Below are 15,784 nucleotides of genomic sequence, written 5' to 3' on the forward strand. Positions count from 1 at the left end.
ATATTTTTTATGTCGGTAATAAATTTTGAATTGTGATGAATACTTTTAAAATCCGATGAACAAAATATTGAATTCGATTAACATTTTTTGAATTCGTATAGGATTCCCCTTAGGGGCGCCCGGGAGCGAGCGAACAAAAACGTGAACGAGTGCTAAGAAATGGGTCGACCCAAGATTGTACGGCCACCTGAAAGCTTTGGGCGATCCAGAAGCTAGTCTCGCGTTAGGCGAGATATAGTTCTCGTACAGGACGCGTGGCGAGCGATCCGGGGTGGGACGACGCTTCGCTGGAAGGATCGGCCGACGGGGCCGGTCAGCTAGCGGCGTGTGCTCGCCACACACCCCAAATCCTCCCCCACACGGCCACGCCTACTCAAGCACACAGACGATCCATACATCCACAACCCCCACCAAACCAATCCGACCGACCAAGAAACACCGCCGGCCGCAGCCACCAAGAACCATCCATGGCGACCCTGTTCTGCGCGGCCGCTGCCACCTCGTGCCGTCTCGCCTTCCCGCTTGCCGCGCCGGCGCCGGCGCCAGGCCTTGGCCGCGGCCGGGCCCGACGCGGCACGGTGGCGGTGCGTGCGGAGGCAGACACCGCCGCTGCTGGGACCGGGATAAACCCGGCCATCCGGAAGGAGGAGGCCAAGGTGGTCGACACCGTCCTGGCCGGGGAGCTCTCCAAGCCGCTCACCCCGTACTGCCGGTACAGTTCCCTTTCCCCATCCTGCTATTTACTTCTGATTACTAGTACATGTTTATGTTTGGTGGTGCAAGAAGCCATTTTAGTCAGCCGCGTACACGTTGCAGGACGAGATTTGCAGGGCATGCCATTTCACTCACCATTAACATAGTACATATGCAGTGTGTAGTTGGACTGCGCAAATAAATCATGTCGAGACAATGTTCTGACTTCATTAAACAAGCGATTATTATCGAAGAGGAAAAACCTTTTGAGATATCCAAGAGGATAAAGAACTGTGGTTCTTTTTCAAGGATGTTCTGCAGAACAAGTACTTGCTTTTTTATTTAGAGGAGGATCACCCGGCCTCTGCATAGAACAAGAACTTGCTGGTTCTTAATGCAATCCGGGTCCAGACAGATGGCAACTTTTCTGATTGTACTGTTTTGATGGCATTTTTCCATCTCCAGTTTTAATTTAGCTAACTACAACCTTGACAGGAACCTGCAACAAATAATTTACATGGGTAAATCGAATGGTAATTTGATTTGTTGTAAGAGGAAGATTTGTACTGCTACGGGCAACTGTCTCTAATCTAAATTTAGTTGGTTAAAGGTTTGAGTGGACTCTGCAAGAACAATAAATTTAATAAATGGGCTTGGTTGATCGCCTACGGTATCCCAAGTTGGCGTGCGAAGCAAAATTTAGACTGCTACACTGAGTTTTTTTACCTTCAGTAACTGAATTGATCCTATGATCAGCAAATTTTAAGCCTTAGAATGGCCAACGGTAGAAAACTAAGTAAAGAGAATACATAAATCTTCATGATTCTTTTGTGCACTGTTATATTTACAGTAGCTGAGTTGTAATCCTGATACTGTTGCTCTCCTGATGAGAGCCAATTTAAGTTTAACTGTACTCTGTTGCTGTTGGTTAACCTTCTTAATGCAAGCATAATGCAACACTGTTGCATTTCATAAGAAAAAAATGTTCCGATGAATTACCCGTTATTACTTCATCCAAAACAACTGCACTCTTATAACTATATCTGCTGAACTATACTAGAATTTGCAGGCTGAATCCCAGTTCGTTGATACTCCCTCCCTAAAGAAATACAAGAGCGTTTAGATCACTAGTGGTCTAAACGCTTTTATATTTCTTTAGGGAGGGAGTACTTCAAACAAATTATTAATAGTGTTTATTGACCCAAACTGCGGGGACCAGCCAATTGATGGTCTTTATGCTGTTGATGCCTGCATTACAGAGTTCGTCTTCCTTTGGAATACTTGATTTGCATACCATTTTGAAGTTCCAACTATTACTCATTTTCCTCTAAATGAATGATTACTGACTTTGATTCATGTGTTTGCCACAAGGTGCTGGAGATCGGGAACATTTCCACTGTGTGATGGAAGCCATGTGAAGCACAACAAAGCAACGGGTGATAATGTAGGGCCCTTGCTTGTTAAGAAGTAGAATGAGTTATTTTTCCTCAATTTGTGTTGAGTGGAATAATGTGTATATCGTAGTTGGTATAACGTTTTTCTCAAATGTAATAATGAAGTTCCATGCTGCAACAACCCTGTTGATCAAAAGAGCAGAATTAAGAGAGAAATTGCCATGCTAAAAAGCAAAATAAGTATCATTTCTGCACACTAGTCAATGTGTACGTGCAATGCACGTATTTGGAAGTATATATTAATTGCATGCGGATATCAAGTAGGATATTATTTGCGTGTTATTATGTGATTGGCACTATATTTGACATGAAATTAACTGCACGCTAAACGTGTTGAGCGCTTGACATTGAAGCAGTCTTGGTCGTTGGATTGACATGATTCGATGGTCGAGATTAATTGGATTTGCCCCTCTGGGTTTTTTTATATTGGTATAGATATAGATACTACATGCATAGTGTCCCATGAATTTGATAAAATTTTATAGGATGCACTAAAAGGAGAGTATACTCGATTTATCAGTCACTTTTCAAATCCGCAAGTGCGATGATACAGGCCAATGAGAAATTTGAAAATGCGCTCAAATCAAGTAATGCTTAATATAAATAAATTATTTGGAAATGTGCTGCTCTTGTGAGGGCGACCCGAGCCATAGTTGTTGCCATCCATCTTCTCTTTTCCCTCCTCGCAGCCCGTGCCCCGTGCTGCACTTGATTCGAGTCAAACTTGGTTTTAGGCTGGTCATAGTAGGAAGTAACTTAGACTAGTGTCATATGCATGACACTAGTCTAAGTTACTACTTTCATAGTGCAAAATATCTTAGTAGTAGTATCATAGTTTGTTTCATTTATTGCCTTATAAACTCATTTTGCCTTGGGAAGCGCTATGTTACAGTAACATATTATGGGCATGTTTGGTTCCAAATAAGTCACCAACTTATAAGTCGAAAAGTAAAAAAAGTGACTTATTTTGCCAAACAGACCCGACTTATAAATCACCCCAACTTATAAGTCATAAGTTGCTCCACCCCAACTTAAAACTTATAAGTCACCCCCTTTTGCGTGGGTCCCACCACCTGCATGATGTTGATTGGTGTGGAAAGGTGTGTCAGGTGACTTATAAGTCAGGTGATAACCAAACAGGCGTGACTTATAAGTCACTAGTTTTAAGTCACCTGACTTATAAGTCGGGTGACTTATTGAAACCAAACAGACCCATATGTTACTCCAAGCACCTCTCTCTTCATTAAATACTTGCCACATAAACAAAATTATCTTGGGATGTGTTAAGTTACTACCTAAGAGCAAAGATAATAGCACAGCCGGCTGCTGGCTATATAGCAATGCCATGTCATCATAAAGCCTTCTCTCATATAGTAGTCTGGTGTTTTGGCTGGCTATTAGCATGGCTTCATTTAATATGAAGTATTTATTGCTTGCAGGTGCATATGATCTGCTGTGATCTACAGTAAACAACATCTTTGTGGCCATTTCAAAGAGCATACATATACATGCCATCCATGCAACCAGGAAATAGGAAGACTGACTGGCATTTAGGCAACAAACATATGCCATACAGCATCATAGTACTCCAAACATGTCACACAGCATCATACTACTCCATAGCATCATGAGTAATTACTTAAGATTACATAAGTCTTTAAGAAAGCATTCAGCAAACATAATAGATAACATCTCCGGCAAACAAGCCATTCACGACCACAAGCAACAATCATAGTTTTGATCTGGACGATGACAAAAGTCATAAAGCATGGAGGGTACTTCGCTGGAAAGGAGCAACCACTCATTTGCATCAATAACCTTCAACCACTGTATGGAAAAGGAACCGGGTCAAGCTTAAAAATTTAGCCAATGCAAACTTACAGCATGTGACATCAAGAAGTAACACTGAGTAGTAATGCTGGAGAAAATCACTTCTATAAATCCTGTATAGCTACACAGGTTCAGTAAAAACAAATACTGTAACAATAGGAAGAGGAACAAGCTATAAAGAAGACCTCACTCTCTATACAAGCATGTTGGCAGATCAAATAAATTTCTTGAGCAATAATATATTCACACTGACTAAACTATATAGTACAGAACTATTTGGTTAACGAAAAGAACAATTTAAGATCAGAGAAAGTATACCTATAAATAACAGCTGCCGCAATCACCACATCACAGCTCACTCCTGAAATAAAAATGCATGTAACATATCAAGGTTACAGTAAAAAAAGGAATATGAACATGCAGATATCAATATCCCACCTTGATTAATTATGATGGCTGTTTTGAAACTTATGCCAGATATGCTCGACTAAATCACTTTTAAGTTGGGCATGCTGTGGACGAGCACGAATAGTAGCTTTTCTACGCAACACATCTGCGAAACATAGATTACCACCAACATTCACTTCGGGAGGTAGAGCAAATGAAGCCCCGGGAATCTCATTCAAGTCAATATGAATTTTTGCCTGCTCTCTCTCATCTTCGATTATCATATTGTGGAGAATCACACAAGCCCTCATGATCCTTCCAACACTCTTTCTCTTCCATAGACGTGCAGGCCGACGGACAATGGTAAAACGGGACTGTAATACCCCAAAAGCGCGCTCGACATCTTTCCTTGCCCCTTCTTGCTTCTGGGCAAACAACTTGTGCTTCTCTATTTGGGGAAGTGGTATAGTCTTCATGAAGGCAGCCCATTCTGGGTATATACCATCAGCAAGGTAGTAACCTGTGGTATACTCATTCCCATTGACAGAAAATTGGACTTGAGGGGCTTCTCCTTTCAGTGCATCAAAAAATAGTGGGGATTGATTGAGCACATTCAGATCATTATTTGACCCAGCAACTCCAAAAAAAGCATGCCAAATACGAAGGTCCTGGGAAGCAACGGCTTCTAGGATCATCGTTGGTACTCCATAATCGCCGCGGGTGAATTGCCCCCTCCATGCAAGAGGACACTTCTCCCATCGCCAATGCATGCAATCAATACTTCCTAGCATTCCAGGGAAACCTCGAGACTCGTTAACCTGAAGAAGACGCTCAACATCCTCCCGTGTGGGGCGTCGCAAGTACTCCCCGCCAAAAACCTGAATCACCCCTTTTGCAAACTTGTCCAAACACTCTAATGCAGTGCACTTCCCAATCTTCAAGTACTCATCAAGTGCGTCTGCAGGGGTGCCATAGGCTAGCATGCGCATGGCTGCTGTACACTTTTGCAATGGCGAGAGCCCTATTCTACCAGAACAATCTGCCCTATAAGTGAAATAGGGGGACCACTCACCTAGGGCATTCACAATGCAGAGGAAGAGACCTCTATTCATACGGAATCTTGTACGAAACATACTCTCGGGGTAGAGTGGATCTGCAGCAAAGTAATCCTCCACCAGACGCTCGTGAGCACCTTCATGATCCCTCCGAATGACCTTCCTTGGACCGTATCGTCGCTGCAATGATCCATATCCGAGCCTAGCCTTGATTTTTATCATGAGCCTCTCAGCAAAGGAGTCTAGGACGTTTTGCTCAGCAACATAGGCTTCCATGATTTTGGATGGGGCTAGCTCATCAGAATCATCTGTGTATGATGATGAATCGGACATGGTGGGTGAGGAAGATGGGTCGGTAGGCTTGGTAGGAAGATGAGAAGTAGAGGAAGGAAGATGGGTTTGGGTGGAAGAGTTTGAAGAGGAGATGGAGCATTATATGGATGTGTCTTGTTTACCTGGGCGTATAATTACTATGGACTGCATAGAAGTTAAGTGTAATTTGACTATTGACTACATGAGTTTTTCCACTCCATGGTTATCTGGAATGCATAGAAGTTAAGTATAATTTGACTATTGACTAGATGAGTTTTTCCACTATTGCATGGTTATCTGGACTGCATTGACTACAATGTAACTAGAGTACTGGACCATTGACTACAATTTAAGTACATGACCACTTTTAATTAAGACAACTGACAGTAGGAAATACCTTAGACCATTTTGCCAAATAGCTTCTCCCTTAAACACTTCAATGCCAACACATGCTCAGATCTCACATCTTCAGGCATCCCGGTTGTGTCTTGCATCACCAATGAGCGATATGTTTCTAGCATGACCGACTCTTTGTGATCTTTTGCCGCAAGGTGAGCAAGCTTCCGTGCTTCAAGATTCTCAGCAGAAACACGCCTTTGGGTCTCTAACATCTCTTTGCGGCCTTCATTTGCTGCATTCTGGGCATCTACAAACTTTTGAAGCCCATCTTCAAGATCTATTATACAAACTTCATCCTTTCTTTTTCGTTTCTACTTCTCCTTAGCTTGCTTGCCACCCGGTGGACGTTCATCCTCATCATCATCATCATCTATAGTGGAATGCTTCCCTACTTCATCATCAACACTAAACTTCCTCTTGTCCGGCTCCAGACCTTCTAGGCGTTCCAAATACGCGTCCCATTTTGGTTCCTTTTTAAGAATCTCCCAGCAATGCTCAAACATAAACGGACCATCTTTTTTGTGATCTTCCTCATAAGTTTGCATTGCCCTCTTCTTTAAATCTGCATCAGATTCACCACTAGCATACAAAGCACTAGCCTCCTTATAACTCGCGCAAAACCATGCAACCCTTTTCTTAATTCTCCCAAAGCGATCTTTCACTTGCTTGACTAGTCGTTCCCTGTTTTTTGGGGTGGTACTATTGTAGACAGCAGTAACATCTTTCCAATATTGTTCATTCTTCCTGTAGTTTGATTGGATTGGGTCATTGGAATTATTCAACCAAGCACTGACCTACAATATTATCAGAAGGGGTTAATTGAATTTGCTAGTAATGAAACACATGGAGCCAGCATGAATGCAAAAAGAGACATACCAATCGAAGATCTTCTTGTTTTGTCCATAGCAAGCGTTTTTCGGTCCTTCCACAATCACCACCATTTGTGTCATCGCCAGCATTGACTGGTTGCGGTGAACTCCCATTGTGCATAGGTTGTGTGGGGCCTGCCGTGTTCTGAAAGTAACTAAGGTAACCACCAGGTGGGTGAGAATCCACTCCCCTGCTCAACGACATAAAGAAACGAAGAGCGATCAGCACCGAACTAAATGCAAGTATATACTCAAATTTGTAAAATCTGAATACAATACATTTGAGATGCATACTAGTTGATCACAACAACTATTTAAAGGAAAAATAATCTGAATTGATCACAACAACTATTTAAAAGAAAAATCTGAATTGATCACAGCAAGTATTTAAAGGAAAAATCTGAATTGATCACAACAACTATTTAAAGGAAAAATAGTTTATGCAGTCATATATCATACACACTATCATGTGGAAACTGAAAAGTTACACTACACTGCAATTCAAGATTCAGCAAACGAGAAGTCACGTGCTCCTGTACATCAAAGAAAGATCATCTAGCAGAAGAAAGTTTTCTTTTTCTATCATTACTAAGCTAATAAAAATGAACTCTGAAAATAGACAGTAGAGTAGTAGATAGATTTCTGATGTTGTATCATCTAACTAGCATATCATACAAGTGTGTCAGCAGCTCTAAGAAATGACACCACGATTCAGAGTTGAGATAAGCAATGGAGAAAATTCATACCATACTTGTGGATCAGAGTAGTCCATATTGCCAGCCATGTACCAAGGTGATGTAGAGCCACCGATGCAGGCAGGCAGTGCCCAACAAGGACCTTGAGCCGTAGGATCCGATTCACTTGGTTGCTGCAGACTAGCCGCCAGAGACTCTTGTGGTCTTGGGGGGATCCAAGTGCTTGTTCTCTGCTTTGAAGGGAAGGCCGATGGGATCCCCGGCGGCGGGGCGGACTTAGGCGCCGGCGAGACCAGCAGATGCGCCGGCGGCGGGACCAGGAGATGCGCTGGCGGCGGGGTGAGCAGAGGCGCTGGTGGAGGGGCTTCACGAGGTGCCGGCGCGCGCGTCCGTTTGGACTGCTGACCCATCTCCTTGATGTGCGCCGGCGACAGTTCTAGGGTTCGGGAGAGGTGGCGATTTGGGGAAATTTGGAAGGCTTGATTTGGCGCGAGGAAGCTATTTGGGGCGACGGCACGGGCTGATTTTTGCGCGCGAAGGAGGAAGGAGAAGCGCGGGAGGCGGGAGAGGCGCAGGGGATCGAGAGCGCCGGCTCTAGCGCTCGCCACGGGCTGCAAGCGGGCGCAAAGCTCTCGTATCTTGTGCCGCAGCCCGGCGCTTGACGAAGCGCCCGTTCGCTTCTCTCTCCCTCTTTCTCTCCCCTCCAGATGTGATTTGGCTGACGTGGAAGGGCTTATAGCCAGCTGAGTCAGCCTTATTATACTTGCCCTAAGTTTCCCCACTATGGCTAGCCTTAGTAAAGCTCCTGTGCTGCACTAAATATCAAGAACCAAAATTTTCCGACATCCAAGCACTTGATTTGAGTCAAACTTGGTTTGCTGTACAGGATTCCACTGTATTTGTCCACACAAATAGTTCTTGATATTTAGTCATGATTGTTTTTCTCCATAGTTCAGTGTCTACATTTTTATTCTCCTAATATAGTCATACTGTCTTTTTTATAAAGTGCAGATGTACTTTAGCCAATTGATTTTAGTAAAGCTCCTGTTTGTACAGTATGGATGAAAAGGTGCACTGAAACATCTTGCAAAAAAAATAGTCTTGTGCTGGATGCAGTTTTACAATCAGTTTTATAACCACAACTCCAGCAATCTTATTAGCCTTTTCTCATATGTATGCTAAATTAAAATGAGGCCAAACGAAAATCCAACTCGGTGCTCGGGCTCATCTGCTCCCGAGTTATAGTAAATGCAAAAAAAAATGCTAGGAAAATTCAAAATAAACTGTTTTTTCTTGTATGAAAGATGTTCGCATGCGTGATGTCGGTGCAAAATTTCATCCCGTTTGGACATCTAGGAGCTCATGGCAAAAAAGAGAAAATCGGTCCAAATAGTGCTTGAACAGTAATCTTTCTCACATAGCCGAATTTGTCTTTTTTGTCGCGCGCTCCTCGAATGTCCAAACTCCACCAATTTTTGCACAAACATCACGCACATGAGCATCTTGCTTCCAAAAAAATCAGATGTTTTTTCTTTTTTTTTTCTTTTTTTTTGCCCGGGCTCATCTGAGCCTGAGAAGCAGAAACACCGCTCTCAAGGCCGAACACATACATTGTAAATATAGCATGTTTTCCCAAAAATGGTTATGGAACTCATAGGCACCCTCCTACTTACTGTAACATAATCGAACTACTAATGGAATTTTTAGACCTCAGTAAAACTATAATTTTGGAGACAAAAACTTACAAATTTGACCTACACAGTATACCTATAAAGATATTAAGATTGGATACTTAAAAATCCTATACGAACTTTTGTCTTCAACATGTATATAGTTTTATGCATTTCAGTAAATATATTCAAGTAAAATATTGGTGGTTAAAGCCAGATTAGGGAGATCTTACCAAAACAAACAACTACTAGGAACTGGATCAATATATGTTTGCATGTCAAGCTCAGCTTATAGTGATTGTGAAGTGGGATTGAATGCATTTTGACGATGAAATCATCTAGGATCAAAGCGGAGGTGCCTGCTTTCTACCAAGAAATTGCATCGTCATTAAATGTTTATGTCTTCCTTTCTTCCTTGACAATCTGAATCTGAATACTACTTTCTTTTTCCCTAAGTTCTCTTTATGGTCCTTTCTGCTGAATATCTTGCAAATGCCACACTGAAGTGCAGGATATTATTAGGTGTGTGGGTATCAGTCCACTATTTTCTTATGTCTATGAATGTATGTACTTCTAAAGTAATACTACTTCCCAGTTAGCTCATTGTGAAGTAATGATACAATCAATGGGATGTTTTTCTACTGTTATGGATCTAGCGGAAAAAATGTTGTTTTGACATAATTGTTTTTCTCCATAGTTCATTGTCAAAATCTTTATTCTCCTAATACATTCACATAGTCCATATAAGTGCAGCTTTTAGTTCGTAAAAGTACTTCGTACTTTGCCCAATTGATTTCACTAGATCCCCTGTTCTGTACAGTATGGATGAAACACCTTGTAATTATTGGTAGTCTTGTGCTGAATGCAGTTTATAAAGAAAAATAATCTTTCATGACGATAAAACTGAATATTTTCAGACAGGAGCATCACACAAGGCATGACGAGTTCATGTCAAACACCTAGAACTCAAGTCGTCAACAAGTTGACAACATTGCATACTTGGTTTCACTAATTAAAGTAACAAGCAGATACCAATCCACAGTTACACCACAAGGCGGCATCTTGGCGTTGCCAGGCGAGAGGCTACGATGGATCGGCGTGCTAGGGGTAGGTTTGGTCGTGTCAGGTGTGGGCTTGCGGCAAGCCTCTCCGGCCTCCTGCACTGGCATTGGGCTCCGTACACGAAAGAGGGGTAACTAAAGTACTAAACAAAGAATATATGAAACTGTAAAATCAAGTGCTTTCTCCTCCCATTGCAAAATCATTTTGTTTCTCCCGTTGCAACGCACGGGCACAATTACTAGTAAGTACTAGTAAGCATGCACGTGAAATTCACATGCATATGCGTGCCTGGCATGGCAAAGATGACATATCTAGTGCATGCTGATGCGTCTTTGTATCCTGATGAAGCATCAAAACTGTACCCAGGGAAATACCACCGTAAGCATGCTGTAATAAGATGGATATGCTTCATAGCTAACTGTCGCCTGAGTTTCCAAAGATTTTTCTTGTACACAAGTTTTACATGTCAAGTAGTAATAAGATGGATATGCTTCATATCTAACTGTTGTCTGGTTTTCCAAAGGATTTACATCCATCCATCGTCATGCCCACAACATGAACCAAAAAAAAAATTCGTAGTTCAATTCAAAATACAACCTTTTGCAGCAAACTAACCCATGCAAAAATTAATAAGAAATTCACATATGAAGCAGATGTATCAAAAATTTACATGACCCAGCTGGATCATCTTCATCCGCTGTAAAGGTATATCCCGGCATCGGCTTCGAAAAAGGCATATCAAACCGCCCCTGTCTCCCTTCAATCTCTCTTAATCTCAGATCCAACGGCTCGCGGGAGACCGCATCACGGGACGACCTAATCTTCCATACCACTTGATATGTTCCCACATCCAGATAGCTATTAGAAACAACAATATGGCCAGAAACAAAGCTAGCTTAGAACATTCCCCTGGTTCAAACAGAGAATAGATGCATCTGAATAATTATTTTTCATCTACATTTAAATAAGGGAAATAACTACAGGTGTTAAACATGCCAGGGAAACTACAAATCTTTCCACTTAGTACAGAACTATACACTTAGTACAGAATTCACCATGTGCTTATCAGGATTGCAATAAAGGTTAATGACAGTAAAAATGAAAGTTAACCTCTCTCTGGATCATCAAATAAAGAAAATTGAGCACCATCATTGATCCGAGAGCTTATAACATGCAAGAACTACACACTTAGTACATAATTCACAATGTGCTTATCAGGATTGCAATAAAGGTTAATGACAGTAAGAATGGAAGTTAACCTCTGTCTGCATGCATCATCAAATAAAGAAAAACTGAGCATCAGCATTGATCCGAGGGCTTATAACATGCAAGAAATATACACTTAGTAGAGAATTTACCATGTGCTTATCAGGATTGCAATAAAGGTTAATGACGGTAAAAGTGGAAGTTAACCTCTCTCTGGATCAATAAATAAAGAAAATGTGTTTGCCCATCGTGTTCATAAAAATAACTCATTATTTCTAAAACCATTAATTCGAGATATACATCAGACGTGCACTTCTACTTATTCAATTTGGAAGCGTCACATGACAAACAGAGTTTGACTTACTTCAAACAAAACATTCACATGCATGGTAATAGCAATCAATTTGTATAATGACATTTGAGCTTACGATTATGAAACCCATCGAAGATCTTCTTGATGCGAGGTATAGCAGTAGAAAACCGAGAAGGACTCGACCTACAAGCCATCCAAACACCAACATCAATCGGTCAGCTGCACCTATCGAAGATCTTCTTGATAATGTCCTCGTACGACCGCAACCTCGCTCTAGTAGAGCACGAGCTTGAGTTGCAGATGGACAGCAAGGGAGCACGGACTATTAAATCCTATAGATCATTCACCCATATGTTGTCCTAAATCTAGGGATTATGAGAAAAAGAGAAAATAAAAGCATGTACATCAGAGGCAACTAAACAAAAACATCGCCACGGTTCATTTAACATATAAAGCATTTCAAAAAAAATCATACGGCGTGTAAGTAGGAGTATCAACATTTGGACATATATTTAACAACTAACACATAGTAAATGAACTTCCCCTGTCCGCCTCCTTGTGCCTACTCCTGGTGCGTCTCGGGGTACCAAATTTGATGAAGAAAATCAACTGTAAAGAACAATGTCCCGGGCCTGCTCTCCCTAGTATTCCAACTCAGTTCTTCAAAATATATTTGGCCAAAATCTATGTAGCCCCTGGGCATGGTTTCTTTTGCTAGATATTTTTCACTTTTAACCTTTTATATATGTAGACATGACATATCACTGGACATAGCATAACGATATTCCCAAAAGATATGTGTTGATGTGTTTAACTCTCTTCCTTCTATTGGTATAATGTGAGAAAATTGCATTGTCCAGAAAAGTGATTCTTTCAGGGGATCTGCTTACTCCATATCTAAACCCCACATCAGTGTTCCTATGCATTGCATATTTGTTTTTTATATCATTCAGTGATGTAAGTTTTGCAATTATATGTCAGTACATTCTTTGTTTTGAACCATGTACAGAAAAAACCCAACGCCTTGGATAACTTAGAACTTTAGCAATCATTCACACTGTGTGGGGTGCCTTGTATATGTGGGTGTACGTTCAATTGCTGAGGTCCTTTCGCAAAACAAAAAAGAGATAGTAGCAGCCATCGGTATTGAACATGGGAAGAACTATACAATAAACTGTCATTCCAACATGGACGAAGCAGAATATTACTATGAACCAATCACGCAGATAAATTCAGAAATTCGTCTGGGCCTGTCGGACACATACCAGTGCAGCGTGCGGAGGCGGCGCGTCGGGAAGACCACGCGTGTGAAGGGGCCGCAGATCGACGACGAAGGAAGACGCTGATTCGGGCTTGATTGCGGCGCCGGAGCGGGGGAGAGCGCCCAGGTAGGGAGCCACCTGCCACGACGTGGCTGCGACGATGCGGCTGAAGACAGGCTCCCTACTCCCAATCCTCCTCGACAGTGTCGTCTGTGTCTTCCTCCCCGTCGCGCTCACCAAGGCCTTCCGCGGGCGGCATGGGTACGGCCGGGGGTCGTCCTCTCCACCTCCCTCGTCCATGTCCTCATCAGCGCCACCGACGCCTACGCGGCGCTCGCCTACTGCGCCGACCCTAGAGGGACTTCCCCTTCGCCTGGCTCCTCCGCCTCGTCGGCGACGGCCGGGCACGGAGGAACGCGAGGCGGCGGCTGGGCGCGGATGATGCATCAGGGCGGAGGCCATGGAGCGGCGGTGGAAGCGCGTCAGGAAGCTTTCCGACGAGTTCGACCGCATCACCGCCGCGCAGCAGGAGGGAAGAAGAAGCCCGCCGCTGCAGAGGTTGGGGAGGAGGTGGACGGAATACATGCGTGTGTGAGTTCTGGTTAAAGATCGTGGAGCGATCGTGGGCATGGAGCGGGCAGGATAAGTGGGCACAGTTTTTTCCATGGGCAGAGGAGTTCGGTTGACAGTAAAACATGGTTGGTGTTAAACATGGGAGGGCTATGGATCGTTGAATTACTTTTATTGCACGGTGTAGATAATTTGGTTCTCCGCCCTCTCGTGCTTTTATAGGGGTAGTAAATTAAAGAATATTACCCGCAAAAAAAGTATTAAAGAGTATTGAACGAGTATTTGAAAAATACGAATATTTAAAAATATTGAATATGTATTAAAATGTTGAAAAAGTATTTGAAAAATGTTGAATAAGCGTTCGGACAATGTTGAATGCGTGTTCAAAAAAGTTGATCACTTATTTAAAAAATGTTTTTGACATATACAAAAATATAGAGTGAAAACAGAACAAACATAAGAAAAAACAAAAACAAAAAATAAAGAAGAAAAAGAAAAACCAAACAAAAAATGGAGAAGAAAACCAAAAAGCTAAATAAACCAAAACATGAAAAATGAAAAAAAAATGAGAAAGAAAAAAGAAAAGAGACATCCCTAAGAAAAAGAGAAAAGAAAAACAAAACCAGAGAAACCCACGCTCATTTCGCCTCAACTACAAACCGTCTTAGAGCATCTCTAGCAGACCCCTTATATCACAGACCCTTATATTGCTTTTACGGTTCATAGAAAAACCGGTTTTAAGGGCTGGCGCAGACATCGGCCGAACAGACCCCGTATAATCAACCCGTAAAAAAGAATATTCTCTGAATATACTTCTTCCTCTTCCTCTTCCTCACGCCAATTTGAAATCGACCGCCGACCGATATGCGGACGATGAAGACGCAGGGCGGCCGCGGCGCGGGCGGAGGCCAGAGCGGCCGGGGCGGCGCGGGTAGATCGAATGACCGGGGCATCGAGCTAGCGGAGCCACGGGCGAGCGCAGCGGCCAGGGCAGAGGGCCAACGGGCGAGCGCCGCAGCCAGGGCCGAGGGCCCGCGTGCGAGCGCGACGGCCGGGGCGGAGGGATGGCGGGCGAGCGCGGCGGCCGGAGCGGACGGCCGGCATCCAGGGACCAGCCACGGGCGAGCGCGGCTGCCGGGGCAGGCGGCCGGCATCGGGGACGAGCGGACGGGAGCGAGCCATGAAGGTTTGATGGCAGTTAGACTCCCGCCAACGGTCTCTCGAGTATATAGGGCCCCTTCAGTTTGGCTCTGAAATCCTTATTTTTACGGTTTCAACAGGGATGTTTTCCGCGCCTTTTAATTTTTTTTACGGGTCCAGCGTGTTTATAGTGTCTGATCGGACATTTTTTACATGAATCCGTACTTTAATGATTATTTTATGAGTTGAGGCATTATACGGAGTCTGATAGAGATGCTTTTACTTTGACCAGAATACCATTAGTAACCCCGTGGCTTGCACCATCAAGGACATCATGGTTTTTTTTTTCTCAAAAAAGGACACCATGGTGACCATGGTTAAAGTCCGCCTGTGTCGCTTCTTTTTCTCTATTTTCTTTTGAAGTGGGCCGGTCCGTTACTGCTGAAGCTCGCAGCGAGAGTTTTCTACGGGCTCGCTTAATGCGAGAAATATCATTCGGGTGTCGGTAAATGTTCAGGGCCAGATTTTTTGGACGGTTTAGAAAATAAGCTGCCTCTCCCCAGCTTAAAAAATAAACCGTTTTCAAAATTCATGAAGACTTCTAGATTAGTAATTTCATAACTAGTTCAGAAACTCCAATAAATAAGGAAGGAGGCTTATAACAAAAACTAGGGAAGAGGCGGCTTATTTTTTAAGCCGCCAAAAAATCTAGCCCACTAGTATCATTTGTTTTTATATATGAGCTGGATTTGAGATGATACAGACAAATGGAGCGTGTTCGGAAAGGCCCATTGAAATCGTGTTCGAGGGGCTGGCTTATGGATGCCCTTTACTAACACAGAGTTCTCAAAAAAAAAAATTACTCAG

General features: G+C 42.9%; 3 protein-coding genes across 3 annotated transcripts; 1 reads left to right on the top strand and 2 right to left on the bottom strand.

Moving 5' to 3' along the window:
- The first annotated feature begins 368 nt into the window (after window positions 1-368).
- LOC125510011 (CDGSH iron-sulfur domain-containing protein NEET) lies at window positions 369-2,346 on the top strand. The gene is made up of 2 exons (XM_048675098.1): window positions 369-712; window positions 2,065-2,346. Exons 1-2 carry the CDS (start codon window positions 468-470, stop codon window positions 2,162-2,164), a joined length of 345 nt encoding a protein of 114 aa, XP_048531055.1. The 5' UTR covers window positions 369-467; the 3' UTR covers window positions 2,165-2,346.
- A 1,357-nt stretch (window positions 2,347-3,703) lies between these two features.
- On the bottom strand, window positions 3,704-5,697 carry LOC125556385. The gene is made up of 3 exons (XM_048719133.1): window positions 4,549-5,697; window positions 4,296-4,338; window positions 3,704-3,974 (listed from the first exon to the last, which is right to left on the bottom strand). The coding sequence occupies exons 1-3, from the start codon at window positions 5,693-5,695 to the stop codon at window positions 3,968-3,970; spliced, it is 1,197 nt and encodes a 398-aa protein (XP_048575090.1). The 5' UTR covers window positions 5,696-5,697; the 3' UTR covers window positions 3,704-3,967.
- A 734-nt stretch (window positions 5,698-6,431) lies between these two features.
- LOC125556386 (glutathione S-transferase T3-like) lies at window positions 6,432-7,814 on the bottom strand. Its single transcript, XM_048719134.1, has 3 exons — window positions 7,746-7,814; window positions 7,007-7,190; window positions 6,432-6,924 (listed from the first exon to the last, which is right to left on the bottom strand). The coding sequence occupies exons 1-3, from the start codon at window positions 7,781-7,783 to the stop codon at window positions 6,442-6,444; spliced, it is 705 nt and encodes a 234-aa protein (XP_048575091.1). The 5' UTR covers window positions 7,784-7,814; the 3' UTR covers window positions 6,432-6,441.
- Between the last annotated feature and the right edge of the window lie 7,970 nt (window positions 7,815-15,784).

This window comes from Triticum urartu, chromosome 5 (assembly GCF_003073215.2).
Source record: "Triticum urartu cultivar G1812 chromosome 5, Tu2.1, whole genome shotgun sequence".
Taxonomy (NCBI): Eukaryota; Viridiplantae; Streptophyta; class Magnoliopsida; order Poales; family Poaceae; genus Triticum; species Triticum urartu.